General features: G+C 40.1%; 3 protein-coding genes across 4 annotated transcripts in view; 1 reads left to right on the forward strand and 2 right to left on the reverse strand.

The window, feature by feature from the left end:
* Window positions 1–453: 453 nt before the first annotated feature.
* Window positions 454–10,737, forward strand: thoc1 (THO complex 1). Its single transcript, XM_080861442.1, has 21 exons — window positions 454–563; window positions 783–856; window positions 999–1,059; window positions 1,165–1,234; window positions 1,803–1,921; window positions 2,015–2,063; window positions 2,148–2,243; window positions 2,398–2,480; window positions 2,554–2,627; window positions 2,736–2,844; window positions 2,946–3,080; window positions 3,586–3,686; window positions 3,794–3,860; window positions 6,945–6,995; window positions 7,119–7,189; window positions 7,333–7,428; window positions 7,598–7,663; window positions 8,095–8,178; window positions 8,341–8,488; window positions 8,596–8,680; window positions 10,335–10,737. The coding sequence occupies exons 1-21, from the start codon at window positions 516–518 to the stop codon at window positions 10,610–10,612; spliced, it is 1,965 nt and encodes a 654-aa protein (XP_080717568.1). The 5' UTR covers window positions 454–515; the 3' UTR covers window positions 10,613–10,737.
* An 820-nt stretch (window positions 10,738–11,557) lies between these two features.
* usp14 (ubiquitin specific peptidase 14 (tRNA-guanine transglycosylase)) lies at window positions 11,558–20,710 on the reverse strand. Its single transcript, XM_080861443.1, has 16 exons — window positions 20,557–20,710; window positions 19,563–19,708; window positions 19,260–19,292; window positions 19,060–19,164; window positions 17,863–17,966; window positions 17,693–17,751; window positions 17,483–17,613; window positions 17,280–17,360; window positions 17,101–17,183; window positions 16,807–16,921; window positions 14,848–14,913; window positions 14,641–14,733; window positions 14,428–14,556; window positions 14,273–14,333; window positions 11,927–12,034; window positions 11,558–11,818 (listed from the first exon to the last, which is right to left on the reverse strand). The coding sequence occupies exons 1-16, from the start codon at window positions 20,570–20,572 to the stop codon at window positions 11,673–11,675; spliced, it is 1,476 nt and encodes a 491-aa protein (XP_080717569.1). The 5' UTR covers window positions 20,573–20,710; the 3' UTR covers window positions 11,558–11,672.
* Window positions 20,711–21,295: 585 nt separating this feature from the next.
* rock1 (Rho-associated, coiled-coil containing protein kinase 1) overlaps window positions 21,296–26,395 on the reverse strand; it is a 31,384-nt gene continuing 26,284 nt past the window's right edge. The window contains exons 28-33 of one of the 2 annotated variants that reach the window (XM_080861441.1): window positions 25,220–25,290; window positions 25,037–25,125; window positions 24,840–24,918; window positions 24,448–24,709; window positions 23,732–23,939; window positions 21,296–22,905 (exon numbers count right to left, since the gene is read on the reverse strand). In XM_080861441.1, coding sequence (XP_080717567.1) covers window positions 22,902–22,905; window positions 23,732–23,939; window positions 24,448–24,709; window positions 24,840–24,918; window positions 25,037–25,125; window positions 25,220–25,290 — 713 coding nt within the window. In that variant the 3' untranslated portion in view covers window positions 21,296–22,901. Of the gene's footprint in view, window positions 23,460–23,731; window positions 23,940–24,447; window positions 24,710–24,839; window positions 24,919–25,036; window positions 25,126–25,219; window positions 25,291–26,395 lie in introns of both variants that reach the window. The other variant, XM_080861440.1, reaches the window with a different exon arrangement.

A 26,395-nucleotide genomic window follows, 5' to 3' on the forward strand; every position in this document is an offset into this window, starting at 1 on the left:
TTCTTCATAGCACAGAAAAGTTCATATAAATGTGAAAAAAAAATCGAAAATGTAGAAAAAAGATCAAATCAGAGGAGACAAATAAATGAAAGTTTGAAAGGAGAAAAGGGAAAGGCCAGAGGAGAACTTTTTACATACTCAGTGTATGCATGAGATTCATGTGAACAGCCTATGTTATCTTCATCTGGTTATGTTCTCCAAAGGCTCCTGGACCTCCATTATTTCTTAAGTCCTTGTTATGACTCTCATGCACACTAAAAAGTGTTAGTTTACCAACTAGGCAAATATGATGTACTGACTGTGAGGAAAATATTTTAAAATTACACCATTACCATAATAATTTGCATGATACGACTGCAATTGTTTTTAATGGTGGAAAGTGCGCTGGAGACATAAATTTTTACATGGCACCTTGACTGTAATTAATTTTAAATCCTGCACCGCTCTCGACCTTTTCCCACGCTCAAAGAAACCGGAACAACTTTATCGGCACTTCCGGTTTCCAAAAAGAGACGATGTCGCCGTCTTCATTTAATTTTGTCGACGCTAAAGACAAATTTACGGTAAGAAAACACAGAACCTCAGCAACTTATAAATATATGTGCAGTCATATATTTTAGATTACAGTTGAAATCCTAGCCTGGGTTTGTTAATGTAGCATGTCGCATGTTGTTACTATAGCAGGTAACAGATGAAGCTAAGCTAACGCAGATGCTAACCAACGATGTCGTTTGTTTCATAAATGTTTCTTCTTCGTCTTCTTCTTCTTCACACAATCTCAGGCGTCTGCCGTCCAGGCTTTGACTGGAAAAAGCATCAAACCTTTGATCAGTATTTTTAACCAGATCCCCGGCAAGTAAGTGAAGTTGTTAGTTCTTGCTAACTTATTGTAATGTAATTACTTATTGTATTGTAATCATTTCTGTTGGCTATTATAACCTATAATAATGGAGGAAGGGATGCAACCTTACTGATCGCTTGTTTTTCTCATGTTACAGTGAGGCGGAAAAGAAGACAACCCTCGATCAGGCTCTGAGGGGAGTTCTTGGTGATCTGATTGTAAGAAATGCTTTTTGTTTGTTTGTTTCTAGTACGCGTTTGTTCGCTTTTAAAAAAATGAAATTACCCTCAAAATCCTCAAACGATATCTTCAAATGTTTCCAGGTTGAGCAGAAGGCGAGGTGTGATGACTACCTAGCTCTCATTTACCTGAGCATTGATGGCGTTACAGAAGGTATGTTACTCATCTAGGGGTCTCATAAGTAGATCCAGGTGATACACTGATTTTTAGGATTTAAAAAAAATGAATAGCTTATTCCTTTTGTGCCAGGGAACAAAACCTGTACCATAAATAAAAACAAAAACACTTTTGGATTAGTCTTTTAGCTCTTTAGTTCTTTATCTTTGAACATTCAGCCAGTGCAAAAATCTGTGACACAGCATATGAACATCAGCCACTGCCTTGTGAATGCCAAGTTATTTCCCATTAGTCTCATAGCATACATCACTCAAAATGAGCACATAGTAGCATGTGGCTGATATATGTATACCATACTTTTATAGCCAAAGAAAATCCTTTTTGGACATATATGTGTGAGAAATCCCTATTGCACATCTACTGAGGCGATTTGGCAGGTCTGTTATGCTGTGGGGGGTGTTTACAGATATGCTTCTGATCCACTTGCCCCTTTTTATTTATGAAAAGCATGCATTTTGTAAGCAGACTGCTCGGGTAATCTTCTGTAAGTCTTAGAGACAATGTGTCATGTATGAAGAAACTTAAGACTTGTGTTCCACTGCAGGTATCTGTTCTGCTACGACCCCTTTCGTCCTGCTGGGAGACGTGCTGGACTGTCTTCCTTTGGACCTGTGTGACAAAATCTTCTCTTTTGTCGAAGAGAACGTCTCCACCTGGAAATCGGTAAATAAATTCCAGCTGTTGGGTAAAGCCCCCGACAAATTTGCCCTGCGTTGATCACATGTTTACCAAAGCTGTGCTCTATTTTTCTCACAGAACTCCTTTTACACTGCAGGGAAGAATTATTTATTGAGGATGTGCAATGGTAAAGAGCTTATCTCATCATTCTGTGACATATGAAGCTTTTTATCTTTAAAATGCAGAGCAGTGTATTTTCCTGTCTGTGTAGATCTCTTAAGGAGGCTGTCCAAATCACAGAACACAGTTTTCTGCGGGCGAATCCAGCTCTTTCTGGCACGTCTCTTCCCTCTGTCTGAAAAATCAGGTAAGAACAGCAGTATTTTATCATTATAAATAAATAAACCAACACAAGCCTTTTGAAGATGAGGAGGTTTGCAATCATTCATGGCACTCTGTCAACCGCATTCACAGCTTCTCTGATCGAGTGATTGTTCTTTTTTATTTTGTTTGCTTTCCAGGCCTAAATCTCCAGAGCCAGTTTAATCTAGACAATATAACAGTGTTCAACAAAAATGAACAAGAAAGCACTCTCGGCCAGAAGGTAAAGATCTGATTCTGAGCACTTTAGAAGTAATCAAAAACTGTGAATGTTAAATGTGTTACTGTGTTTATAGCACACAGAAGAAAAGGAGGATGGTATGGAAGTGGAGGAAGGAGAAATGGGGGAGGATGATGGCCCTGCACCGAGGTAAGTTAAAGGCTTTCTCAAGAATAAATCACAAGGTTTGTTTCTTTTGTTTATTTGTTGAAGTAAACATTTTGATCGGCCCTTTATCTGGTTTAATTGTTATTGCAGCTCCATTCCAATCGACTACAACCTGTACAGAAAGTTCTGGACACTGCAGGACTACTTCAGAAATCCAGTGCAGTGTTACGATAAATTCTCATGGATGACATTCCTTAAGGTAATGCACCTTACCGCAGATGCCTTTCCTCCTCATTTTTAAGATGGCAAGTATCCAAGTAGATGATTAAAAGTCAACGATCACTCTTTTGTCCTACGCAGTTCTCAGATGAGACTCTAGCAGTATTCAAAAGCTATAAGCTGGATGACATGCAGGCCTCTAAGAGGAAGCTGGAAGAGCTGAGAGCATCAAGTGGAGAACATGTTTACTTTGCCAAGTTCCTCACAAGTGAGAAGGTGAGAAGACTTCATTTTAAATTTCCATGCTACACTTAGTTTGTAAACCTCAAAGTTCTGGACCAAAACAGAGCACTGGGTAGGAGGAGGAAAACGGTAACGGCTGCCAGCTGTTTGCCTCTAAACAAAACTATCATCAAATATTAACACATGTTGATAAGGTTTTGTTGCCTTTGGAGTTCTACAGTGAGTTATTGTAAGTTTGAGTAACATTAGTCATATCTTCACTTGTCAAACACACGTAGGATAAAACATAGACACAAACAAATGTTGAAATGGCTAACAACGTGTGGCGCTCTGACAACGTTTGTTCCCTCACTGCTTCACTGCTGCACTGCAGGCTCCATATCCATGGCATTTACTGCTTGTTTTGCTCATGCTGTGTCATTTGCTTTACATTTCTGAGTTTGCTGTATTTATCTACATGTCGCTGATCTCCATTAAATATTTGTAAAGATCGGAGTTGCACATTACCTCACTTTGTTTCTTTCGTCTTTATCTCCAGCTGATGGACTTGCAGCTCAGCGACAGCAACTTCAGGCGGCACATACTGCTGCAGTACCTCATCCTCTTCCAGTACCTGAAGGGTCAGGTCAAGTTCAAAAGGTGAGCAGTGTCTCAGTGCTGACCTCGTAAATAAACTTTGTCTGATAAAGTATTGGTTATTCTGAAGTCTTATTTGTATTGTTTTTAATATTTTTCTCCTCCTGCAGTTCCAGCTGTGTTCTGAATGATGACCAGGCTGCGTGGATTGAAGAGACAACTAAACTGGTCTATCAGGTGAGTCCTAAGTTATGCTGACACACACAAATGTAAATCTATAAGAAATAAAATGGCCAAACTCTCTATAGAATGAATTTTAATTTTAGTGGAGAAAAAAAAGGTCACCCAACAAACCACCCTGAGGTTTGTGCAACAGTATGCTATATAGGTACCAAAATGTCACAGTATTAACTGGTTGCAACAGGTGGCTGCTCCTCCCTGAGCCTGGTTCTCCTGGAGGTTTCTTCCTGTTAAAAGGGAGTTTTTCCTTCCCGCTGTCATCAAGCACTCGCTTATATCAGCTCGTCTGATTGTTCGGAGTTTTCTCTGAATTATTGTTGGGTCTTTACAAAGTAAAGCACCTTCAGGTGATTGTTGTTGTTATTTGGCGCTATTGAATTAAACTGAATTAAATTATTCATGTTGTAAGTTTAGGAGAAAACAAGCAAATTATTCCCAGTTTTCATTTTTATTTTAACAAATATCAAGTTCATTTTCAGATAAGTATTGAATCAAACAAACAAATAACCCTGTGTGTGTCTATGTTCATGTGTGGGCTTGTCTGTATGTGCAGTTGTGTTTATGTGTCTGACACTGGTACTAATCTGTGTGGAGCTTCATGAATCAGAGGTGGATAGCACATTTAAACGTGTGTGTGTGTGTGTGTGTGTGTGTGTGTGTGTGTGTGTGTGTGTGTGTGTGTGTGTGTGTGTGTGTGTGTGTGTGTGTGTGTGTGTTAATTTGAATACCTCCCAGATTGTTTGTTGTATGTTGTTTATATATTCTTGGGATTATAGCTCAGTTTGTGAGCTAAAATCCCTGTGTGGGACAGGCAAAAGAGACACAGCACGCTCATTTCACAACTGACATTTAGTTTTGTTTTGTTTTGTTTTTTATCACAGCGGGTAGAACAAAAACAAAGGGAGTTTGCACTCAAGCATGAAAGGTGACAGCCGAGTCCACCCAGTTTTGCCTGCAAGCATGTGATCCCAGATATTGTAAACATTAGCCACATTGTTTTGGGGGCATTGTCATTCAGAAATGAAACCAACACACTGGGTCTTCAGTTTGCTCTTGCAGCCAGCAGCAGAACATTTGGCATGATTTCCTCATATCTGACTTGTTTTCATTCTTGAGAGGAAATGACTCTGGGAAACTGCAGCTGTTCATTTGGAATTTAAAGTGTTGCCCCTGTGTTCATTCCCAAATGCATTTTTTTTTTTTCTACTATTGGGTCCGCTGTCTGCAACAAACCATTTCAGCTTCCTGTAGGCTGGCCTCTTTTTAAGCCAGTTTTCTTGTTTTTATCCCTCTCTGCCTTGATTAGACTTAATTTTCCTTTTTGATAAAGTTTGTAGTTGGGGGCTGGATCAGGTGACCCTGAATCCTCTTTAAGTTATGCGGAAATAGGCTTAGGCTTCCCATGATGCACTGTTTCTTTTTCACTTACCTAGTGCTATATAAGCACCTCTGTGTTTATACACTACTCTGCATTTCCACAGTGTGTTTTGTCCTGTCTTCATTCCCCCACCCCTAAAGAGTGGCAGCCTGGTTCTGCTGGAGGTTTCTTCCTGTTAAAAAGGAGTTTTTCCTTCCCACTGTTGCCAAGTACTTGCTCATACAGTTGGTGATTGTTGGGGTTTTCTGTGTTATTGTCGGCTCAGTGTCTTACAATATAAAGCACCTTGAGGCAACTGTTGTCATTTGGCCCCACTGAAGCCTTGAGCTTTTTGCTCGCAAGAATTACTGGTGTGAAGTTAGTATTTAAACTTTGGCCACGTTTAATACGCATGCACCACTGTTACAATATATGTATATACCGTATTTCCCGGACTACAAAGCGCACCTGAATATTAGCCGCACAAGCTAAAATCAGGGGAAAATCCTGTTTTGTACATACATTAGCCGCACCTGACTAAAAGCCGCAGGTGTTTCAATGTTGACTTATCATATGTAAGAGAATATGCACAAAGGGAATTGTCAGGAAAGAGACGGCTGTTTGGGGACATCACTTTTATTAATATTTTGAAAAACAAGTTCTGGGTACATATTTGCATAACTTTTTAGGTATATGTACAAGTACCGGTAATTACAAGTACGAAACATGTACTGTGCTTCATAAATGAGTAACAAATGTAGTACATAACAATAACCTACAGCACACCAGAAAAATAGATTCGGCCTACCTTTTAGGCTCAGGTGCAGTGACACAGCTTTAACAAGAAGAAAAGTCAGTCATTCACCACCATCTTTCTCTTCTTCCTGCGCACTGAAACCACCAAAGTCCTCTTCTCCAGTGTCGGAAACAAACAGGTTCAGGGTGGCTTCGTCATCCACTCTCAGCTCCTTTCCTTCGTTGTCACTTTCAAAACCAAAGAAATCCTCGTTGTCAGTGTCAGAGTCAAACACCCTCAGAAGGGCCGTGGCGGTGTCCTCCTCTCCATCATGCAGCAGTCCAGCCCTTCGAAATCCGTTGGTGATCATGGATGTTTTCACACTTTTTCACGCTGTCATATTCCACCGGTGGAGTTGAGCATAACTTGCTTTTCGCAGGTTTATCGCCGCTAGTCATCCACGCCTCCCGCTGAACGCGTAACGCTACTTTGAAGTTTGTTTTTCGCGCTACTTGTACGGCACTATGTTTCCTGGCGGATGGACATGTGACCAACATACCACTCTTGAACCCCGATACTGTGTGTCTGATCACATGCCCTTCCTCCAGGCAACGTAGCGCCGTACAACAGCGGAACAAACAAAACAAATCGTCTTACGATATCACAAAAATCATGGACAATCCATAGAAAAGCCGCACCTGACTAAAAGCCGCAGGGTTCAAAGCTTGTGCAAAAAGTAGCGGCTTATAGCCCGACAATTACGGTATATGAAAACACTAGGGAAACCCTAATAGGTTCAATCCAAGTGGATGTCACAACAAGCTGTAAATCCTAATTTTCTGTTCTGTGAAGGAAAAAAACAGAAATGGTCCTTTCTCATATTTTGTGCTCACCTACCTACTATGTAAAAAACAAAAAAAAAACAAAACGGTGGTGAATCACGACTTTCTGTTATAAATCCCCTTTAATCTGTGCTCTGCTCTTGCAGCTGCTGAGGGAGATTCCTCCTGATGGGGACAAGTTTGCTGCCATGGTTGAGGTAAGCCATGCTTTGGGAATACCAGTATGATTAAATGAAGCTTTTGTTTACGCGCTCACAGCTTGTCAAGTCTTTTGTTCTCTATACACTGGTCCCACTATAAATGTTCATTATCTCTGACAGCACATCCTTAACACAGAGGAGAACTGGAATGCCTGGAAAAACGAAGGATGTCCGAGCTTTGTGAAAGAGAGGTACAGCAGTGTAATGTTTTGAAGTAGCCGTTCCAGATAATCATTTTATTTGATTTAGGGTTTAGTCAGTTTTTACAGCAGCATGGAATGCTGGATAGCATGCCAAAATAACAGGTGGTCCCACTTGTTTGCCTCTTTAACAGAACAGTAGATGACAAGCCCAAAAGACTCACAAGGAAAAGACAAGCTCCAGAAGACTTCCTTGGAAAAGGGCCAGACCGGAAGATTTTTATGGGAAAGTATGTGCTTGAATCTGGGGGTGGGATGGTGGAGTGGTGTGAAGTGTGGTTTGGTTTTTTCGTTGGTCTTAGATTTCTCTCTGTATTGGTGTCCATCCTGCTGAAGTATTGTTGGAAATTTAGTGAAACTGTAAATTTTGGTCATTCAAGCTCTTCTCTTGTTTGCTAGTGATGAGTTGACCCGGCTGTGGAACCTCAATCATGACAACATGGAGGCCTGCAAGTCAGACAGCAGGTTAGAAAAGTCCTGAAATGAGTTCACGTTCGGCTTTTTGTATATACACCCTACATTTGTTATTTTGTCATTTGGGGCGATCGTGGCTCAAGAGTTGGGAGTTCGCCTTGTAATCGGAAGGTTGCCGGTTCGAGCCCCGGCTTGGACAGTCTCGGTCGTTGTGTCCTTGGGCAAGACACTTCACCCGTTGCCTACTGGTGGTGGTCAGAGGGCCCGGTGGCGCCAGTGTTCGGCAGCCTCGCCTCTGTCAGTGCGCCCCAGGGTGGCTGTGGCTACATTGTAGCTTACCATCACCAGTGTGTGAATGTGTGTGTGAATGGGTGGATGACAGGTTGTGTAAAGCGCTTTGGGGTCCTTAGGGACTAGAAAAGCGCTATACAAATACAGGCCATTTACCATTTACCATTTTACAACTGCGGCCTTTCTTTCAGAGAGTTCATGCCGTCATTGGATGAATTCTTCGCAGAAGCTATTGAACAGGCCGACCCAGCCAACATGGTCGAGGAGGAGTACAAGTAAGATGGCTTTTACAAAACCTTTCTTAACCATGGAGGGGGAAAATCCACTATTCCATCTCCTACCTGAGACTTATTTTTAATTGTATTTCTTTTATTTACTTTCCATATATTTACTATTTTCCTGATGTCTTTTATGTCTAATCCTGTAACTCCTTGTAGGGTTGTGCGAAATGCAAACTATGGCTGGCGGGCTTTGAGACTGCTGTCCAGGAGAAGTCCACACTTCTTTCAGCCAACAAACCAGAAGTTTAAGAGCCTGGCAGACTACCTCGACAGCATGGTCAGCAAGTTGGCCAAAGAGCTACCAGTAAGGATTTTATTTTATTAAAAAAAAGCAAAAACAAACTGAGTTTCCATAAGTCCATGAACCCATCCTTTTTCTTTCTTTTTTTTTTTTTTTCTCCGTTCATGAAGAAGGACATCCCATCTGAAGAAATAAAGACAGGAGAAGAGGATGACGATGATAATGGAGACAATCTGCTCAAAGACAGCAATGACAGTAAGTCATCACATGTTCTGTATTTCACTCTAGATGTTTCTGACTTCACATATGTTTGTGTGTGTCAGCACTTAGACAAGGAAACTATTATTATTATTAGATCATCCAAACGAAGGACCAGTGAGCTTATGTCATGGTGAAGTTCACAAGAATCACTACTCCTCCTATTATTTAGAATTTAATCAGACTTACAGTTAAAGATCAACTAATGTGTCTTCAGCTGTGCTTAAGGTCAAGGTCACCTTTGTTGTTACACAGGTGCAGGAATCACTACACCTTGATTGTCATGATTATAAATTGAGTGTTTGTGTGTATTTAGACACAAATTCTGTCATTGGGTTAATAAAGTTTTAGGTTACATTGGGTTCCCATGAAGAATGATATCACCCAGCATGAGGTTTCTCGATGTTGGTAAATTTTTGCACGCACAAAATGAACGAGAAAGAATCACTTTGGCACACATGTTGCAAACCAGTAGTGTGATGTTAGGAGGTGATGATCAGGATCTTAGTGATCATGATCATGGAGGAAATAGTCCTATTGGTTGGGGACTTCCTGTCACCATTATCAGTGACATGGCCAATGCTATCACATGATTTCATGCTTTTTATTTCATTTCTTTTATTTATTGACCGTGTTGTCATAAATCTCCTGACAATTTCACCTGGTGGAGAATGGTTTTAATTTGCCCCGGATGTGACTGTTTGACTTCTCAGTAGATTTTAATTCTCATTATTTCTCATTCTCGAGCAACTACACGCTTCATATGTTACGCTAACCTGTGGTCGATTGTTGGATTTCAGTGAGGTCAGTGTTCTAAATCAAACAATCAAGATGTGATTGAAGCAGAAGACAAAAATATTCCATCCACTGTAGTTAATGGAGTGAATAGAGGCTCAGATGTAACTGGAGCGGCCCGTTCCCTGGAAGCTGATCACTGAAAGCCTTAATGTAAGAGCCAAAGATTTTTCAATGCAAGTGAAAGAAGCCATCATTAGGATGAAGAGGCAAAATAAATTGTAGCAATTAGTGATGCCTGTTTGAGATCCAGGTATTAAAAACAGTAAATTTAAAATTGTTAGTTTGTCTGATTTAATTTTGAGCCTCGGAGAAAGGGAAGGAGCAAATGGGGGATCATTCATAAAAATAGCTGTTAAACCTCTTGAATTGTAGCTGAAACTCTACTTCAATCACATTTTGATTGACTTTAAACCCACTGTGGTTTCTTTAGAGAGTGAAATTACAAAAATTGTGTCATTGTCCAAGTATCTATGGACATGACTGTACCAGAAAGAGCAGGTGTTACTGATTTAACTTGTACTACTATATGAAAGTGATATCAATGAGCTAAAATAGAAAATACTGGACTGAAACAGAATTTGCTTCTGTACCTTTCCCCTTAATAACATTGCATATTCAATTTAACTATCAGTATGTTTGCTTTCCCTCTTTCATACGCTTAATTTAAGATGATGAAAGCATGACCCTCAGTTCCAACTTCACACATATTTCCATCTTAATGTCTTTAACCCAACTTGACCTCTGTGTTTTACAAGCTCCCACTTCCCACAATGAATTGAGTTTATTGTGTTAGCGCAGTTCCAAGCCTGGAGCAGAGAGCTATTTATGTCCTTCCTATTCCATTTTCTTCAAGGTCCGAGCATTCAGAGCAAACTTGTGACGAACCAGCAGATGGATGACGTAGCAGCCAAACTGGGCGCTCAGTGGAAGAACCTCGCTTCTCATTTTGAGATGAAGGCGGCAGAGTTGCGAGAAATCGAAACGGACAGCGAAGACGTCGACATGCAGGCCAAACTGCTGCTGGTGGCCTGGCAGGACAGAGAGGGAACACAAGCTACTGTGGAGAACCTGGTCGCAGCTCTGAACGCCACAGGTTTCTCCCAGATTGCAGACGGCCTCAGTGAGGCTTAAAATCTGTATTTCCATAACATTGTTCCACTTTTTTCATACAAAAATGTTGAAAACTAGTTTTTATATGTCAGATATTGGTTTTCCCCACTGTAGAGATTTCAATAAATGTTTTCGCCTTGTAAAAAGTTTGGTAAGCACGTTTGTTTTGATACACAACAATCTCATTTTGGTGTAACACTTTATTTTCACCACCTATGAAACGAGTTCAGTCAATTAAGTTATTACAGAGAGTTGACGTTCAGGCCTTACAGACTGTGGCAGGGCGATCGGGAAAGCTGCACAGAGAAACATGGTCAAGCACAGCATTTTTTTTCTTTTTGTAAAGGTATAGATTAAAGTCTGAGATCCGCATCAGCAAGAATGACGTTCAAAAGCTTATTGAGCAAACCATCACGGTTGAATCTCAAGCCTTTATTAAACCGCACACAGTTCACCACAAGGGCAACATGTTCTGAACAGTTTCCCCACACACCTCCCTGAAAAGAGCATTAGTGAAGATTTGGCAGAAAGAACCTCATCTGTCAATACATTTCAGAACAATTACAGGAGATGATGTGAGCCAAGCACTTAAAAGACCTGAGATTGAACCCAGATTACCCCGAGGGGGCCAACAGGTGAACAAGGGCAAGTCTTTACAGTGTTTTGTAATACGTCAGAGACAGCTTGGCTAGGCATTTCTGTACAAGATTAAATGACTAGAGAGAAACATTTTGCTTTAATGATATGAGCACCTCATCAAAGGCTTTAAAAAATATACAATGTGTATAAAACATTTAATGAAACTGCAGCGCTAGACTCAAAAACCTCTTGAGGATCCAGTCCAGAGATTGCCTCTCATCATCTCTCCATTTTCAAAGCCCACTGTGGTTGAATATTTAACACCATTTGACAGAATTTGTTTACAAGCATCTGTGTTGGTTACAAAAGAAAACAAAAAAATTAAGGTATTCAAATCTTTAAAGACACCAGTTTTATTGCACATCTATGCAGACAGTGCTTTGAAATGGCAATTTGTGTGTATATTGGATGTTGTCTTTGTCTTCTGAGAAGTCTGCCACAGCTATTGTTCCTCTCCAAGTATGTCCAGCCGCCGGGGGCCATACAGTAGAACATACGCTATATGCCAGTCTCCGCCACCTGACAGTCGCAGGATATCCTCTGGAGACACCACACTCACCTTGTCATCGTCAAACTTGACCCACTCATCTGTCAGAACGACACCGGAAGACACGACACATGAAGCGCTTGCACAGTATAAATTGGGACTGACTGATGTCAGGTGCGTGCCGATTACTGTCACACAAATGCGATTACCTTCTTTCCTTTTGACCCATCCCACATAGTGGCCTGAGGAGCTTGAGCGGCCTTGGTGCGTCAGCACAGCCTGCAGGTCGTAGTAGCCACTGTTGTTGGAACCAAGGTCTACAAGAAGAAAACGTGCCGTACCTTTAATTCTGACTCGTGAGCAAAAGAAAAATATCCACACAGAGAGAAAAAAAAAAAAAAAAAAAAGCATACTCAAATTTCACTCCAAAGATTTCATGACAAAAAAACATAACCGCGTTTGTTTTGACAGGAAAATGAAAGACGGGTCCAGCAATTTATTTAAACGTGGAAAAACAGAGTTTGTACCATTCAAACAAGCTTGAAATATTTGGTATGACCACCTTTATTCTTGGACAGCCTGACCTGTCTTTGGAGCTCTATTGTAATTTCTTTAAAGAGTCTTTAGGGATAGTTTTCCAGGTTTCTTGAAGGACATTTACACCTCTTCTTTCGATCTTGGCTGTCTTTTGTTCGATTCTCTGTCAAAATGATTCTACACTGCTTCAATAATGTTGAGGTCTGGACTCCGGGGAGGGCGATCCATGACTGATAGTTAGGGGTGGGTTTAAAACTAATTGATTTCCCTGATTCAAATTGATTTTAGTTTGAATAATGAAATATCGACTTATGAAATCCATTTTTAAAAATAAATGTATTTTGCCAGAAAAGCCAGAATCTCAGGTTAAAGCTCACGAAACCATTTCAACAACCGCCAAACAGCTAAAACAGCAAACGATTAAAGAGCAGGTAAACGGTGTCTGCAAAAATATGTAAACACAGAGCACGGATCCACCCCGATGGCACGTATGCCGACATCCCGGGTGTTGAAAGCTGACGTATCACAGATCCTGAAGCTGCAGGTTTCGTTGCTCTCAGACCAAAATTCACTGAACCAGCAGCAAGAAGATCAAAACTACACTTCACGTTTAGAAAACGCTGTCATGAATTCCCTCTTACTTTTGCCATTTTGCTTCCACCACAATAAAATAAATACATTTTTAAAAAAAAGCCACACTTCCTGTACAGTTCTCTCAGAAAGACCAGTTTACCATAAAAACAATCTGTTTTCTGCATTATTTGCTTGCTTATTATATAGCAGTTCACCATTGTGTACAGTATTTTCGCCTGCTGTTTTTTGCCTTAAAAAAAAAAAAAAAAAAAAAAAGGACCTGACAAGAGAGCCTAATTTCTGCTGTTCAATACAGAAGAAGTGTAAACTTTTACAAATTTTGCCAAATTGCAAAATGCTTAGCAGTGCCTCTAATAAAACCTCTGTAACTTTGCTCTGCTTCACTTCAGCAGCATCAGGTAATGTTCATACGTTGATTCATGGTTTTCTTCTGCAGAATATTTTTAAGGTTAACTGCTATAAAAACCAGAAAAACCAGGAAAATTTTCTTCATGTTTTTTTTTTGCGTTTTATCCTCAGTTACTTTGACACAAAGGCATCTGCTTGATGCTCACATCTCTGCTGAAGTCTCAGAAGTGTCAGCTTTCTATTTATAGCCTATAGGATAAAATATTCTCTCTCTCTCTCTCTCTCTCATATATATCTCTCTATATATATATCTCTCATATATATATATATATATATATAGATATGTACTGATTAATGATTATTATTATAATATTTCTGTCTGAGTCTAAATTGAATCGAATCGAAGAGGAGATCAAATCCAGTTGGGGCCCTGTGAATCAGATCGCGTTATAGAAATCAGTGACGATACCCAGCCCTACTGATAGTGTTGCACTGTATTTTTCACCGCCATAGCGACAAAGCTATCAGACCCTTTCCAGACGATAGATCGTGTTTTGAAGCTTGCCATGTTTGTCATGCATTTGTCCAGTTTTCTATTTTTTTGTTTTTTACAGGACGCCCTGTTGGTGCAAAAATACTATTTTATACCTGTCAAAATGTTATCTTTGGCATTTTTTGCAGATTCAAGTGAACTTTGCTTAGTTGACAATACTAGTTCATCACATGAGTTAGGCACCTTTTTTATGCTCGAATGATTCATAAGTCAGTCTTACAATAAAAGTAAAATAAATAAAAGTAAAAGTCCTGTACTGAATGTCCTTCTTTCTATGTGTAAATTGAGTGAAAAAGCAGCCAGGATAAAAGACCTTCAGAAAGCCTGGAGAACTGCTGCTCAGCCTGGCTCCTTGGAAACAGGGGTGATGACTCGAGACTTTGTCCGGTAAGGCAGGTGAATTTGTAGTGCATTTACATTTTTTTCCCCATCTACTTCCAACACCTGATTTCTTTAACTTATATTGTAAATGTATTTTTTCTACTCATGTAACATTTCCTGCACTACTGTCACAGGTACATACCCTCTGAGAACGAGAAAGGCTCATATTTCACTTCTTTTGCTGCTTCTGCCTTCTTTATCAACTAGAAAAGAAAATCAAATAGAGTTTATGCTTTAAATAGGAGTTCATCTACTCCTAAATGTGTGTAAATGTCATGGCGAGCTGATCTGCTTTACCTTTTGCTGCTGTTTCTCTAGCTTCTTGTCCTCGACCTCCTTAAACTTTGACCTGATTGGTAACATCTTTTCCTGCAGCTCGGCAGTGCACAGCTCATAAACATCCAACATGAGCGGGAACTTGACATCCTAAAAAAATATACACAAATTCTGAGACTTTAGATCCTCAGCTACTGTGAGCACTGTAAGAAAGAACTGCAGCTGAAGACAAACCTTTAGAACTTTTGCATTGACAGACTCCTTCTCTTTGTAGAAAAACCTGACCATCTGAACAGTCAAGTAAGCAGGCAGGCGGCTAAGTTTTGACTAACAGGAGGAAAGAAAACCGAAATGAATGTCATACTCAAGTCCTACATTCACACAGTCCTGCAGGCAGTTTCAAATGACAAAAAGGAATATAAGAGCGAAAAGAGGACTTACGGATTTTATATACAGCGCATTTCTGTTCAGGGTCGGAGACATTTTTGTGATTTCTTCCTGCAGTCTCTGTTGGGGCAGAAAAATCAGAATTTAAAAAAACAAAACAAAAAAAACCAACTTGATCAGCTGTCTTATCATGTCTTGTGATAGAACATATCCTCTTTACTACACGAGCGTGTAACCACCAGTATCCTTGCACCTGTCCACTGCAAGCCATTTCATTTTGCACAAATCTTCCAAGTTTGTGCGGTTTTTCCTTCTGATGAAGTACGATTGGACCAACTCATCCATGTTGTAACCCATGCTGATTGACAGGCGTCCTGGCCCAAACAGCTGGAGTGGATCAGCATCTGCTAGAAGCATAACTGTGAGTCCTTCCCCCTGCAGAGGTCCTCTAATGACACTGCAGGGGTTGGGTGTATTGAGGATGGCCAGGAGTGGGAGTAAAGGGAGCTGTTGAGGAGTTTTATGGAGTGGTCTGGTAGATATCACCTCTTTGTGGACATGAGCAAGACAAAAGAGATGCTGGTTGATTTCCAATGTGAAAAAAAGAACTGTGACTAAGCCCATTACCATCATGTGTGAGGAGGCTGAAACAGTGGACTACTACAGGCACTAGGGTGTTCACTTGAATGGCAGACTAGACTTAAGAACCAAAAGTGATGCTGTGCGAAAGGGGGTGAGCAGACGCTACTTTCTGAGGAAACTCAGGTTCTTTAGTATGTGTAGCAAAATGCTGGAGATCTTCTACCATCCTGTGGTAGTGAGTGTCATTTACTTTGCTGTTGTGTACTTTGCTGGGGGACAGCATCAGTGCCAGAGATGCCCCCACGATCAACAACTAATTCACAAGGCTCGAACCATTGCTGGTCAGAATGTGCAGGTGTCTGAGTCAGTGAAGGACGGGAGGTCAATGACAAACTGCTGTCCACCATGGACAACCCACCATACCAGCTCCCCACTACAGAGGCAGCAGAGCTCATTCTCATTTGGACTGATTCAACCCCGCTACCATAAAGACCACTTCAGGAAAGCATTCCTACTATTCTCTACAAGACTGTATAACAGTTCCTGTTCTGGGCAGGTAAACACACGTGTCAGCATGCAAGAAATCACATTTTTCAACACAGATTTCTATACTATAGTTTCCAGCTGCAGTTTCTTGTGTTTACATACCGGTATTTATTAATGACATCTGCAGTTGGTCTTATTTTTCTTTAACTTCATGTTTTGTTTTGGTTTTGTTTTTCCACTTTTCCCAACTTTTATTTAACTTTTTTCCACAACAAATACAAGACTGGTTCACATCCAAAATAACAACACTGCACAGCACTAGAGTATTATAACATTATGTCCATTAGCATCCAGTTTACAGGTTACTCCCAGTGCTTCCAGTGGTTTCTTCCATTTGTCCACAAAAATTCGGGAGCTCCAATCAATATAATGTCCCAACCTGATCAGAGTCATAACATCAATGATGAGCGACTTCCATAGAGAAATGGAGGGAGGCTCAGCCCCCACCCATCTCAGCATAACTTCACGTTTTTGTTTTGTTGCATATAAATATTTTGCACTACCTCACATTATAAGCCCTTCACTGTCAGCTTGTGGTACTACTTTTTAATACTTTTACAACATTGCTTTTATTGTATTGTGTTCTATTGTTTTCATGCTGTTGTAACACAGTAATTTCCTTTGCGGGTTCAATAAACTGTCTGTCTTATTGGCTTGTTATGTAGGCCCAATTAGCTGATATGTGCCTGTGTATTGCACTCATACAGTTTGTGAATGAATCAAGCTTAGCATTAGCTCCTAACTGTAACCATAATAGTCAAAACACAAATGTTAAAGGTTAAAAATGTCCAGTCCAAAACCACTGTGTGATCTCAAGGTGGCTATATGCATCTTTCATACCATCTATGCTTTGCACACAGACCTCAGCCTTTTCATGATACTTACCAGCCTTAGTCCTGTTGCCAGGTATTTCACTTCTTGGTTGATGAAGCAACTGAGCTGGAGCTGGCTTTCCTTGCCCTTGATTGGTTCCTCCTCCTCAGACTCTGTGCATTTCATGCTGAATAGTAGAGTTAAGAAGAAGCCCGGCTCATTAATGTTTCACCTCTAGATTTTATCTCATTACCAACAACTATGAAAGAACAGTGCAGTCTTTTAAAGTGAAACTTATACTTGTATATATATATCTCTCAAGTATTAAAGTGCACAAAGATTTGATTGACAAAGACAGAAGGATACCTAGTTTCAAATTCTACACCAAAATACTGGTCAATGAAGTTCTTCTTTGCAGAGGCAGAGGCAGCTCCACCCTCAGATTCAGTCTGAAGATTAAAAATAACAAAATTTTCTCATGAATTTATGAGACAGCCATAATTAGATTACAAAATAATAGATTTGGTGGGGGTTTTAAGCATTACCTCCATGGTAGTCTCTGGTTCTAGTGACTCCAGCTTTTGCTGAAGCACTCTCATCATCTGCAGCCAACATTCATTGGCATCCTGAATAAACAACAAAGCACAATAAATGTCATGAATTTGCTGCCATTATGAGACTGAGTTAAAGACACGTCACATGGCTAATCAAATTTAACAATGCAGAACTATAATTAAGAGTTTTTCACCTGCTGGAGGTACTGCCCCTGATCCCCCTTCTCAGCAAACTGTGGAAAGGCCATATGGAGGAACTGCAGCAAAATAATGGGAGGGAGGCTGGACGAGGTTTTATCCATAGTCTCATATAAATCACGAAGGGCTAAAAAACAAAGAAACCATTTTATTTGTATCAGTAAATTCACGACATTAATATGTCTATTTTTTGGCATGCTTCACACCTGCTGTGATGTACTGAGATGGTGCATTTGCTCCTGAAGATCGCAGAGCACCTGAATACCTGTAGCGGGAGAGTGATGTGAGGTGAACGGCAACTAAAACCAGTGGTGGTGAAATTATTCGTAATGATCTGAACACGTCACCGACAAACAGTAATAGCAGTAAAAATGACCTCCTGAGTGCAGTTTTGAGCTCTGGCACAGAGCGTAGACACTGCACTGTGGCGTTCATGTAGCAGGTGTTGCCCAAGTTCGTCAGTCCACAAGGCAGCTCCATCTGACAATGACAACATTCACAGTGGCATTGGTTCATCTCAAGGTATAACACTACGTGTAGGTAAGGGATACATAAATTTAGTTTCATTGTAGATCTGGGACTGTGCAGAAGGGACAATACAGAATCAACACATCACATTGAGTCCACTTCTTCTTTATCAAGTATGGTCATCTGATCTGTTCTAGATACATAAACTGTCTTTTTTTAAAAGCTCAAATTTGTTGAACTCTGTCCTTTCAATTCTTTTGGCGCGTCCAATTTCAGAAACGTTAATAAGTTCACACGTCAAACTCTATGAACCACTAAAGAGGCTTTGCTCATTTCTTTAATTTGTTCTTCCCTCCTGCCTGTGACCAAGACATCAATCTCAGTACTTCATGTTGCTGGAGGAGCTTTAATAAAAGACGCACAAGTGTATCCTTTTTAGGAAGTACTAAATAAATAAGTAAATATAATTCAGAGCAGCCCTAAACATAAACAAATATAAAGAACACTGCTACATCTGAAAGTGTAAAATACAGTTGCACTATGATGCAGTTGTGCCAAACATGAGATTTGAATAAAATCTCCTTAAAAATGGGGCTCCAGAGGATGCATCTCTCTCTCTCTCTCTTTTTTTTTTTTTTTTTTTTTTAAATGGCTGTTTTATCCACCAACTTCTCTCTCCTCATGTCTCTTCCTCGCCAATTCTGCTCACATCCCTGATGAGAGGAACCGAGGATCCACAGATGAACAAACTCATAATGAGAAAGCGGGTCTTTTGTTTGCCCATTTCCATCTTAAAGACATTTACCCAGTATTTATCATGTGGAAGTTTGTAATTCATACTGTATTTTGAGTCTGCTGCATATTTTCTCTTCAGTAAATAAATTATAAATTCATTACTACACCAAAACACCTAGCTTGCAAATGTCTCACTGAGCCACACACACAAAAAAAGTTTTTAGCAACTAAATGATTCTGCACATTTAGTTTACCATTTTATATTTTATACTCAGTACATGAAAGCCCAATTCAATCAATCACATCCACACTAAAAGCTGTAATTGTTATATTTGTTCACCCCACAGTGGTAATTTTCAGGATTACTCACCGCTGAGGCCAGCTGCTCCTCAGTCATGTCCTCTACAAACATGGGTCGGACTGCAGGCTCCTCAGGTAGGGCATCTGCTGAGCCCATCATCAGCAGGGTCATTCCCTTCAAAAAGCAGAGAAATATTCATTTCAGTAATTTATGTGAAAATTTTGTGATGAAGCTCCCGTAAAGAACCACTTGGTATATGCGGTACTCACATTTTTCAGCTTAATATTTCCCCACTCGTCATCCTAGAATTCAGATAAAACATTGATTAGCAACCTTAAAATGGATAAGGTTTACTCATCTTACCTTTAACTTTACCTTATTTGTTTCAAAACAAATGAAAAGACAAAACCAATCCTATAATTAATCAAAAAGTCCCTTTCATTTTTGTAAGAGCCATAGCACAACCTTGAAACTGAACCGAAACTAAGCATGTTTAAATTAAAGGAACTATATGCATTGGTGTGGTTCTCTGAGGATCTCCTTTTCTAGATTTTGGATGTTTATATTAGTACCTTGAGAGTGCCTCCCTTCACCATGACCTTCTGTCTGTCTGGCTGAACTCCTGTCAGGGCAAAGAGCTGCGCCTTGAACACCATGGGTGGTTCCTCAGTGTTGAGCTCTACTGCATCAAACTTCTCTTTGCCCCATTTCACATTTACTGAAAAGAAACAGAAGCACTCAGTGTCAAAATATTAGCCGTTCCTGGTTTGGGAAACCGTGACATGACACAGCACCTCCTTAGCATCAGGGTAGTGCTCCAAGGAATAAGGCACCCGGTTAGTCAAGCTGACTGTCGGTGAATAAACACAAAGTGGGAGCCAACAAATATGCAGCAGTCTGAATGTCTATGAACCGTAATAAAGGCGCTCATTGGCGATTATAGAAATCAGTATAAGATCACTGACACAAAGAAAAACTGAGTGATCGCATGTCTTCAAGACGCAGTTGGAGTAAAGACGTATAACTGTACACTATGATTTAGCTAGCTTTGTTAGCAATGCTATCCTTTATAGTAAAAGGCACAAGTGCTCCCAATTCTGCTAAAAAATTTATAGGGAAATGTCTTCAGCGAGTAAAACCACAATTAAAGTGGTGACATTGCGGTGAGAATCAGTAGCTTTACATAATTAGTTAACTCACCTTACTTATTACCTGCTAACTGGGTAACTAAGCTAGCTGACAGCAGCAGAAGCTCAGTTAGCTTGGACAGCTTTTTCACGTACTCAGTAAATAACGTTAACAAACAGCAAGCCGGATACAGTGGTGTAACAATTCTGTGCGCTTCCCTGTTTCAAAAAAGTGTCTTCTGAAATAACTCTACCACTAGTCTAAGAACAAGATGCTGTCAAGATAGCATGCTAACGGTTGTAGGCTAAATGCAAATCATGCTACACACAGCTAAGCTAACATGCTAATGTAATTTAAAACTAAAAACACGTGTAAGGGTTCCCGTTTTTAAAGTATTTTCTCCTTGGTGATAATCATGCTGTATTAAAAGTACTTTACCTGTAAACACCGGCATATTTAGAAACCTTTAATATCCTCAACTCGCTATTTTTCCTGTTTCGGTCCACTGGGGCGCGTATGAAGAGTTGCTAGTTCTCGGACTGAACTTCATTCAAACAGAATGACGCTGCAACAACACGCTGGGAACTTATCGATGCGCTCTGACATCTGCTAGTCGCCCTGCTGGCCTGCAGCAACATCCGAGATACACACACCCAGATCATTCAGACTTCTTTAATTACAGTATTTATAAGGCTGTAACTACACGGATTTCCAAGTGTGAGTGAATGATAGTTATCTCACATTAAAGAGTGCACTGCTCTCACTGTGACACCGTAAATAGACCAACTTTGGGGATGGAACCCCTTTGTTCCTTCCACTCCATATGATTAAAAAACACCAAGTATTTATTTATTTTTTTTAGAATATAAAAGCACAAAACTACAATTAATTGTGCCGCTATAGTTTAGTGATTAAGCAAAAGACCAATATGGTGAACCCTTGTGCAAAGGCCTGGGTTTGACCCCACAATAGGACATTTCCTGCATGTGTGCTCTGATGTCCTGTTCAAAATAAAAGTGAAAAAGGCCCAAAAATAAACCTGGTGAGAATAAAAGTGTCAAGATTAGCAGAGTTAAATTAGCATATAAAGATGTGCTTAGGGGTCCTTGAATCTGTCCCAGCTGGCCTGATACAAAAACATAAATGACATCTAAAGTGAAAACTACTATACAATGAATGACAGAGATATGTTTATTGACATATCCATCAGTGCGGATTCCAATGCAATTTAACCATGCAAATTATCCAAGACACGAGTAGATCATAGTTCCAGTGCTTTTTGTTTTTAACTGAACAAAACGTTACACATAAAAAGACTGTGGAGGTATTCCATAATCCTTATGTCTCTCTCATATTATACACTGTGGGGGTGTTTGCATTAGCGGGACATTACCATGTTAGAGAAAATGACTTGCAATCGAGGACAATCATTGACACGGGCTTGTTTTTAAGATACATCCTCCTCAAATTTATGATATGAACCAAGAACGGGGACTTTGTTTTTACACAAACTCTATTGCTATGTGTTCATAAAGAGGTAATCTAATATATTTATTTATATATATAATTTTTTATATATATTCAAACCAGACAAAGCAAGTTCTGATAAAACCACACACGTGTGGCAAATTCTTAAAAAAAAATGATGGAAGAATTCAGATTTGTCTTGTTTCAACAACAAAAAAAAAAGGAAAGAAAAACATATGGCAGTAAAATCAATATCCAAACGGTAAGGCACTAGGTGGGCCAAATGCTACACACCTGTTTAGTCTTCTACAAATAATTTACAGTCAAGTCAAACAGTGCAGTTTTACATTTGTTAACTTAATGTTTTCCTTTTGAACCACTTATCTATGAATCAATGTAAGGCAATACATTACAAAGAAAAAATACACTGAATACACAAAAAAAAAAATATTACAGACAATGTACCAAATAAACAAAAAAAGTTTTAGGACTCCTATATACCATTACAATGGAATTTTCCTTATGGCTTGGAGCAATAAAAATAATTATAATAAAAACAATGCATAGATTTAAATGATGATCTTGCATGCTCCTCACTCAATACTCAAAACATCTAATACTCATGTCCCAATACGTTGTCCCAAACCTGATATAACTGACTTGCAGAGTGATAAGAATAAAGGCAAAAAGGCCAGAGACGTTAGATGAAGGCATCAGTCATAAAAAAAAAAAAAAAACAACAACAAAACCAAAACAAAACAAAAGCATAGTTGCATTAAAGCCCACGTTATCCGACAGGTGGGGGAAAGAAATTACTAAATAGATATCAATTTTCCGCCCCTGAGACACAACCTTTCGCCGCAGATCTGCAATCCCTGTATGACAGTACCTTAAACTGAACACATACATGCAGCAGTCCCAGCAAAACCCCCTTTTACCTTCCAGTTTCCATTCCAACTCTCACATGATATGAAGCACAGGATGTCTACATGACAGGAGTCCCTCTCTCCCTCTGTTGTCCATCTTTAGATCAAGACGTGTGCGCCATCTTCTGGTGAAAACGTAGAGCTGCAAGTTTGCTGAGTTGGTCAAGTGACTCCCTCCCCTTGCTTTTTTAATGTCCACGATGCCTTGTGTCTGAAGTGTGTTGCAATTTCTCCAGCGTTGGTTATTTGTCAATATACATATATTTTTTTAGCTTTGTTTTTTTTGTTTTTTAATGAATTATCTATGCAATACAGTTTCTTTCCATTTTTGAGGATGAGGAAGGAAGGGAAAGTTTAGAGTCCAGAGAAAAATCCCAACGGTTCAGACGGTTAGCTGAAAGAAGAACAGAGACAGGTGTCCAGTAAAAGAAAGGCCTTTTCAAAATAAAATAAAAAACCTTCGTTAGTAACCCAGTCTAACAACAGAAACAGAAAAGCTGGCTTACAGACACTATAACACCTTTTCATGATGTTTGACCAGTAATGTAAAAATCCTGAATATTGGTCTAATGAGAGTTGCCATGTAAGAATATGAAGTTAGTAACTGACCCCAACAACACATTAGTGCCAATTAGAAAATCCCAAGTGCCAACTGCACAGAGCCCAAGAGTCAACCAAGCAACCAGGAAGTGTCTCTTGAGTTTGAAACACCCAATAACACAATTAATAAATAGACAAGTTTAAAGTCATAGAAAAAAGTCTGTTTTTTAAAAACGCGCACACACACACACACACACACACACACACACACACACACACACACACACACACACACACACACACACACACACACACACACACACACACACACAAAAAACTTTCTGAAGAAGTTCCTGTCAACAAGTGCTCGATGTTGTGTCTGCTGCTTGGAGGGTGGACTGCGCTCTGCTACAACACAGGAGACAAACAGCAGGTCACATGACTGACTTGACCACATCTCAGCCCACAAGATGGGTTTGAGGAGAGAGAGAAAAAAAAAAAGGCTACTGACTGCAGCACACCCTGACTGACTGCCTGAAGAGAAAAAAATACTCACGTTTTATCCTAGTTATCTAAAGTTATTTCACCATTAGTGAAAATATGTAAACGCAATCTGAGTTAATAAATAAATACAAATAAGGTCTGACGAGATGGGTTTTATTTCAAAGTTATCAAGTTACCTCAGCTTTCCTGTATTGCTTTTAGGGTTCTTGCGGAAGGATTGGTTGGGTCCAGAGCGAGTGGACATGGACCGCGGCGAGGCTCTTGTGAATGTCGACGGCGGGGTCTTGGGAATCTTCTTTCCGAGGTGGCCGATCCATTTCTTCTGCTCGTCTTGGGTCAGAGCCAGCAGCAGCATGTCCCGGGCAGAGGTCACGTCGTAGTTTACTGGACAGGATGACACAATCAAGCCTTAAAAACATGACCTCGAACTATCCAAGTCCTCCAAATGACTTTGTTTACACATTAGCAGATGTGTGGTACAAAACCTGATCGTGCCAGTGGTTTCACACTATTTCACTGATGAACAAGTGGCAGTGACGTGTCAACATAAGCTGGAATTTGCCAAGGGAGGACGAAACAAGGATGTAAACAACGCTTTAAAATACTTTCTTTCAACAAAAAGGCCTCAAGGATATAAACAATGTTTATATGACTGATACTGAAATTAAACAACAACAAGAACTCCCTTAGAAACCTCTGAGTTTAGCTGCAACAATAACCAATTTGTCCTGTTTACTTTGAGTATCCCAAAATGCTTCGTCAGTGAATTCCAACTTAGAGCCTGTACATAAACTAGAAAACACCTTCAAGGATTTATAGATACGGACTGTTTATTGTCTTAAAATGCTCGTGATACCAGCTTAGCCTGCAGAGATAAGAATTTGTGTTTTACCTTTGCAAGGAGCAATAACATCCTCCTTTTTGTCAAGGTGGTCCTTGTGGCACTTCACGTGGCAGCGGCGACACTCCAGGGCCGGAGGCGGCTTGAAGACGTGCCACAGAGGCTTGGCACAGGCCTCGCAGTTTGAAGGGAAGTGATATAACGTGGGGATGAACTCGTGGCCTTTGTGTGGAAGACAGTTGGTCTTGTCGCCCTGAGGGACTGTCTCTAGATCCGCCTCCTTCCTGCACTCTCCCTCATTAGCATACAAAATCTGAATAGTTAGAGAGAGATAGACAGGGCCTTGTTTCTGTGGCTGAGCAAACTCTATTCATGACTGCATGGAAATGTGAACATAAAAATAAAACTGCACATTAAAAAACAACAACAACAAAAAAGCCTACCTGGAAAATCCTTGGAATCTCATCAGTCTCAGCTCGGTACACATCTCCTTGCGTGACTGGCCTCACATGAAACAGTTTGCTACACAAGAAGGTATAAAAAGAGGAGAAATCCATTAACCTTTGTTACTTTTTCTTCTCTACATTTTTCAAGAAGACAGAGCTAGCAAGAAGAAGATGCCACAAAGAAAAACACTTACTCGATATCCAGTACCATCGAGGGGTTGGACTGCTCCTTATCCTGCTCGTCATTGTAGAACAGAATCTTCTTACTACTCACCACCACATACTGCAAATGTTGCAGAGACAAATGAGAGGGTTGGTGAAACCTCTTTCTGCATAATGAAAAATGTGAGCGAGCAAAGGAACCGTGCGACACACACCTGCTTCTTCCATCCGTATCTTTTGATGTTAGCACGATTAGGAATAGACAGCCAACCCTCCAATCTGGACTCTGAAAAGCAGCAAAGAAGAAAAACATGAAAAGAAAAATTCTGTGCAAGTATTTAGAGACACTAGATGAAGGCCATGCAGCAAATCAGGTCCAAACTCAACTGGGGAGAAAAATAAAGAACAAGTCAATAAATAAATGAATAAATAAATAAAACGCTGGTGAACTCCTCGGGAGTTTGCCAGCGTTAAGGTTAAGTGCACTGGAGTAGGTGACAAGAGAAGACTGTAGCTATCCCAGGCTGCAACTTCACACACCCATGCAAGAAGAGAATATTAGTATGAGTAAGGCCTTCTTATAGCATGCTAAGAGAGCATGTAAGACTGCAAAAGTATGTTAAAAATCCTGATGTAGTATTTGTGCAGCTGGAATTCAATTAGCTTGATCACTCGCTCCTTTCACAGAAACAAATGTGTGTTATCTTTATTCAAAAATTAAATCATAAATGCAAGTGCATGCAGCTGAAACAACACAATCTAAACAGGTTCAGTAGGGAAAAAAAAAAAAAAACCACAAAAAAGTGGGATTTGTCTACTACATGTGAGGTTGTGAGGGAGGTCTTCGTGTCCAAACGAGCAGCGATTTGTGGTGAGCATGCCGACACAGACACAAGGGTGTTGCGTGTTTGAAGAACACGTTTGTTCCAGTGTTTGGAGACATTTAAAAGGTGCTGAGAGTGACGCGGCAGACTTCACACCGGGTGTTGTGTCAGTAAACTTTGTTCTAATTTGGCTGCTTCACTGCTCAGGTCGGCCTCGTGACATTAAGCAAATTCACTCCCAGCGCTCTCTCGTAATATCTCGTCACTGTTAGTCATTACATTATTTTTTTCTCCTCTAGAGCTGATTCACTCCCCACACTCTGACAGGCTTCTTTCAAAAGTGCTGTTGAATTCTCCCAGCAGATATGGCTGTCACACCTCTGGCAAAACAATACTTGAGAAATTGGGTGGAGGGGAAAAAAAACAACAAAAAAAAAACTACAGTACACACACATACAACAGCAGCAACGCAGGCCGGGCAAAAAGGGGCTGATTCACCGAGTTACTCACAGAGGAAAAGGAATGGAAGTTACAAAGATAAGAAGAGCAAGGAGAACCAACTGGGCA

The sequence above is a fragment of the Rhamphochromis sp. 'chilingali' genome (genome assembly GCF_963969265.1).
Source record: "Rhamphochromis sp. 'chilingali' genome assembly, chromosome: 16".
Taxonomy (NCBI): domain Eukaryota; kingdom Metazoa; phylum Chordata; class Actinopteri; order Cichliformes; family Cichlidae; genus Rhamphochromis; species Rhamphochromis sp. 'chilingali'.

Bases quoted from the DNA above. Each gene is read 5' to 3' on its own strand.
- thoc1 (XM_080861442.1), top strand. From the start codon at position 516: ATGTCGCCGTCTTCATTTAATTTTGTCGACGCTAAAGACAAATTTACG. The intron at 1,060-1,164 runs GTAAGAAATGCT...AAATGTTTCCAG, and splicing joins GAGTTCTTGGTGATCTGATT to GTTGAGCAGAAGGCGAGGTG. The intron at 7,190-7,332 runs GTACAGCAGTGT...CCTCTTTAACAG, and splicing joins CCGAGCTTTGTGAAAGAGAG to AACAGTAGATGACAAGCCCA.
- usp14 (XM_080861443.1), bottom strand. The intron at 19,293-19,562 runs GTACTAATATAA...TCTGAATTCTAG, and splicing joins TGAAGGGAGGCACTCTCAAG to GATGACGAGTGGGGAAATAT. The intron at 19,165-19,259 runs GTGAGTACCGCA...TGCTTTTTGAAG, and splicing joins GAAATATTAAGCTGAAAAAT to GGAATGACCCTGCTGATGAT.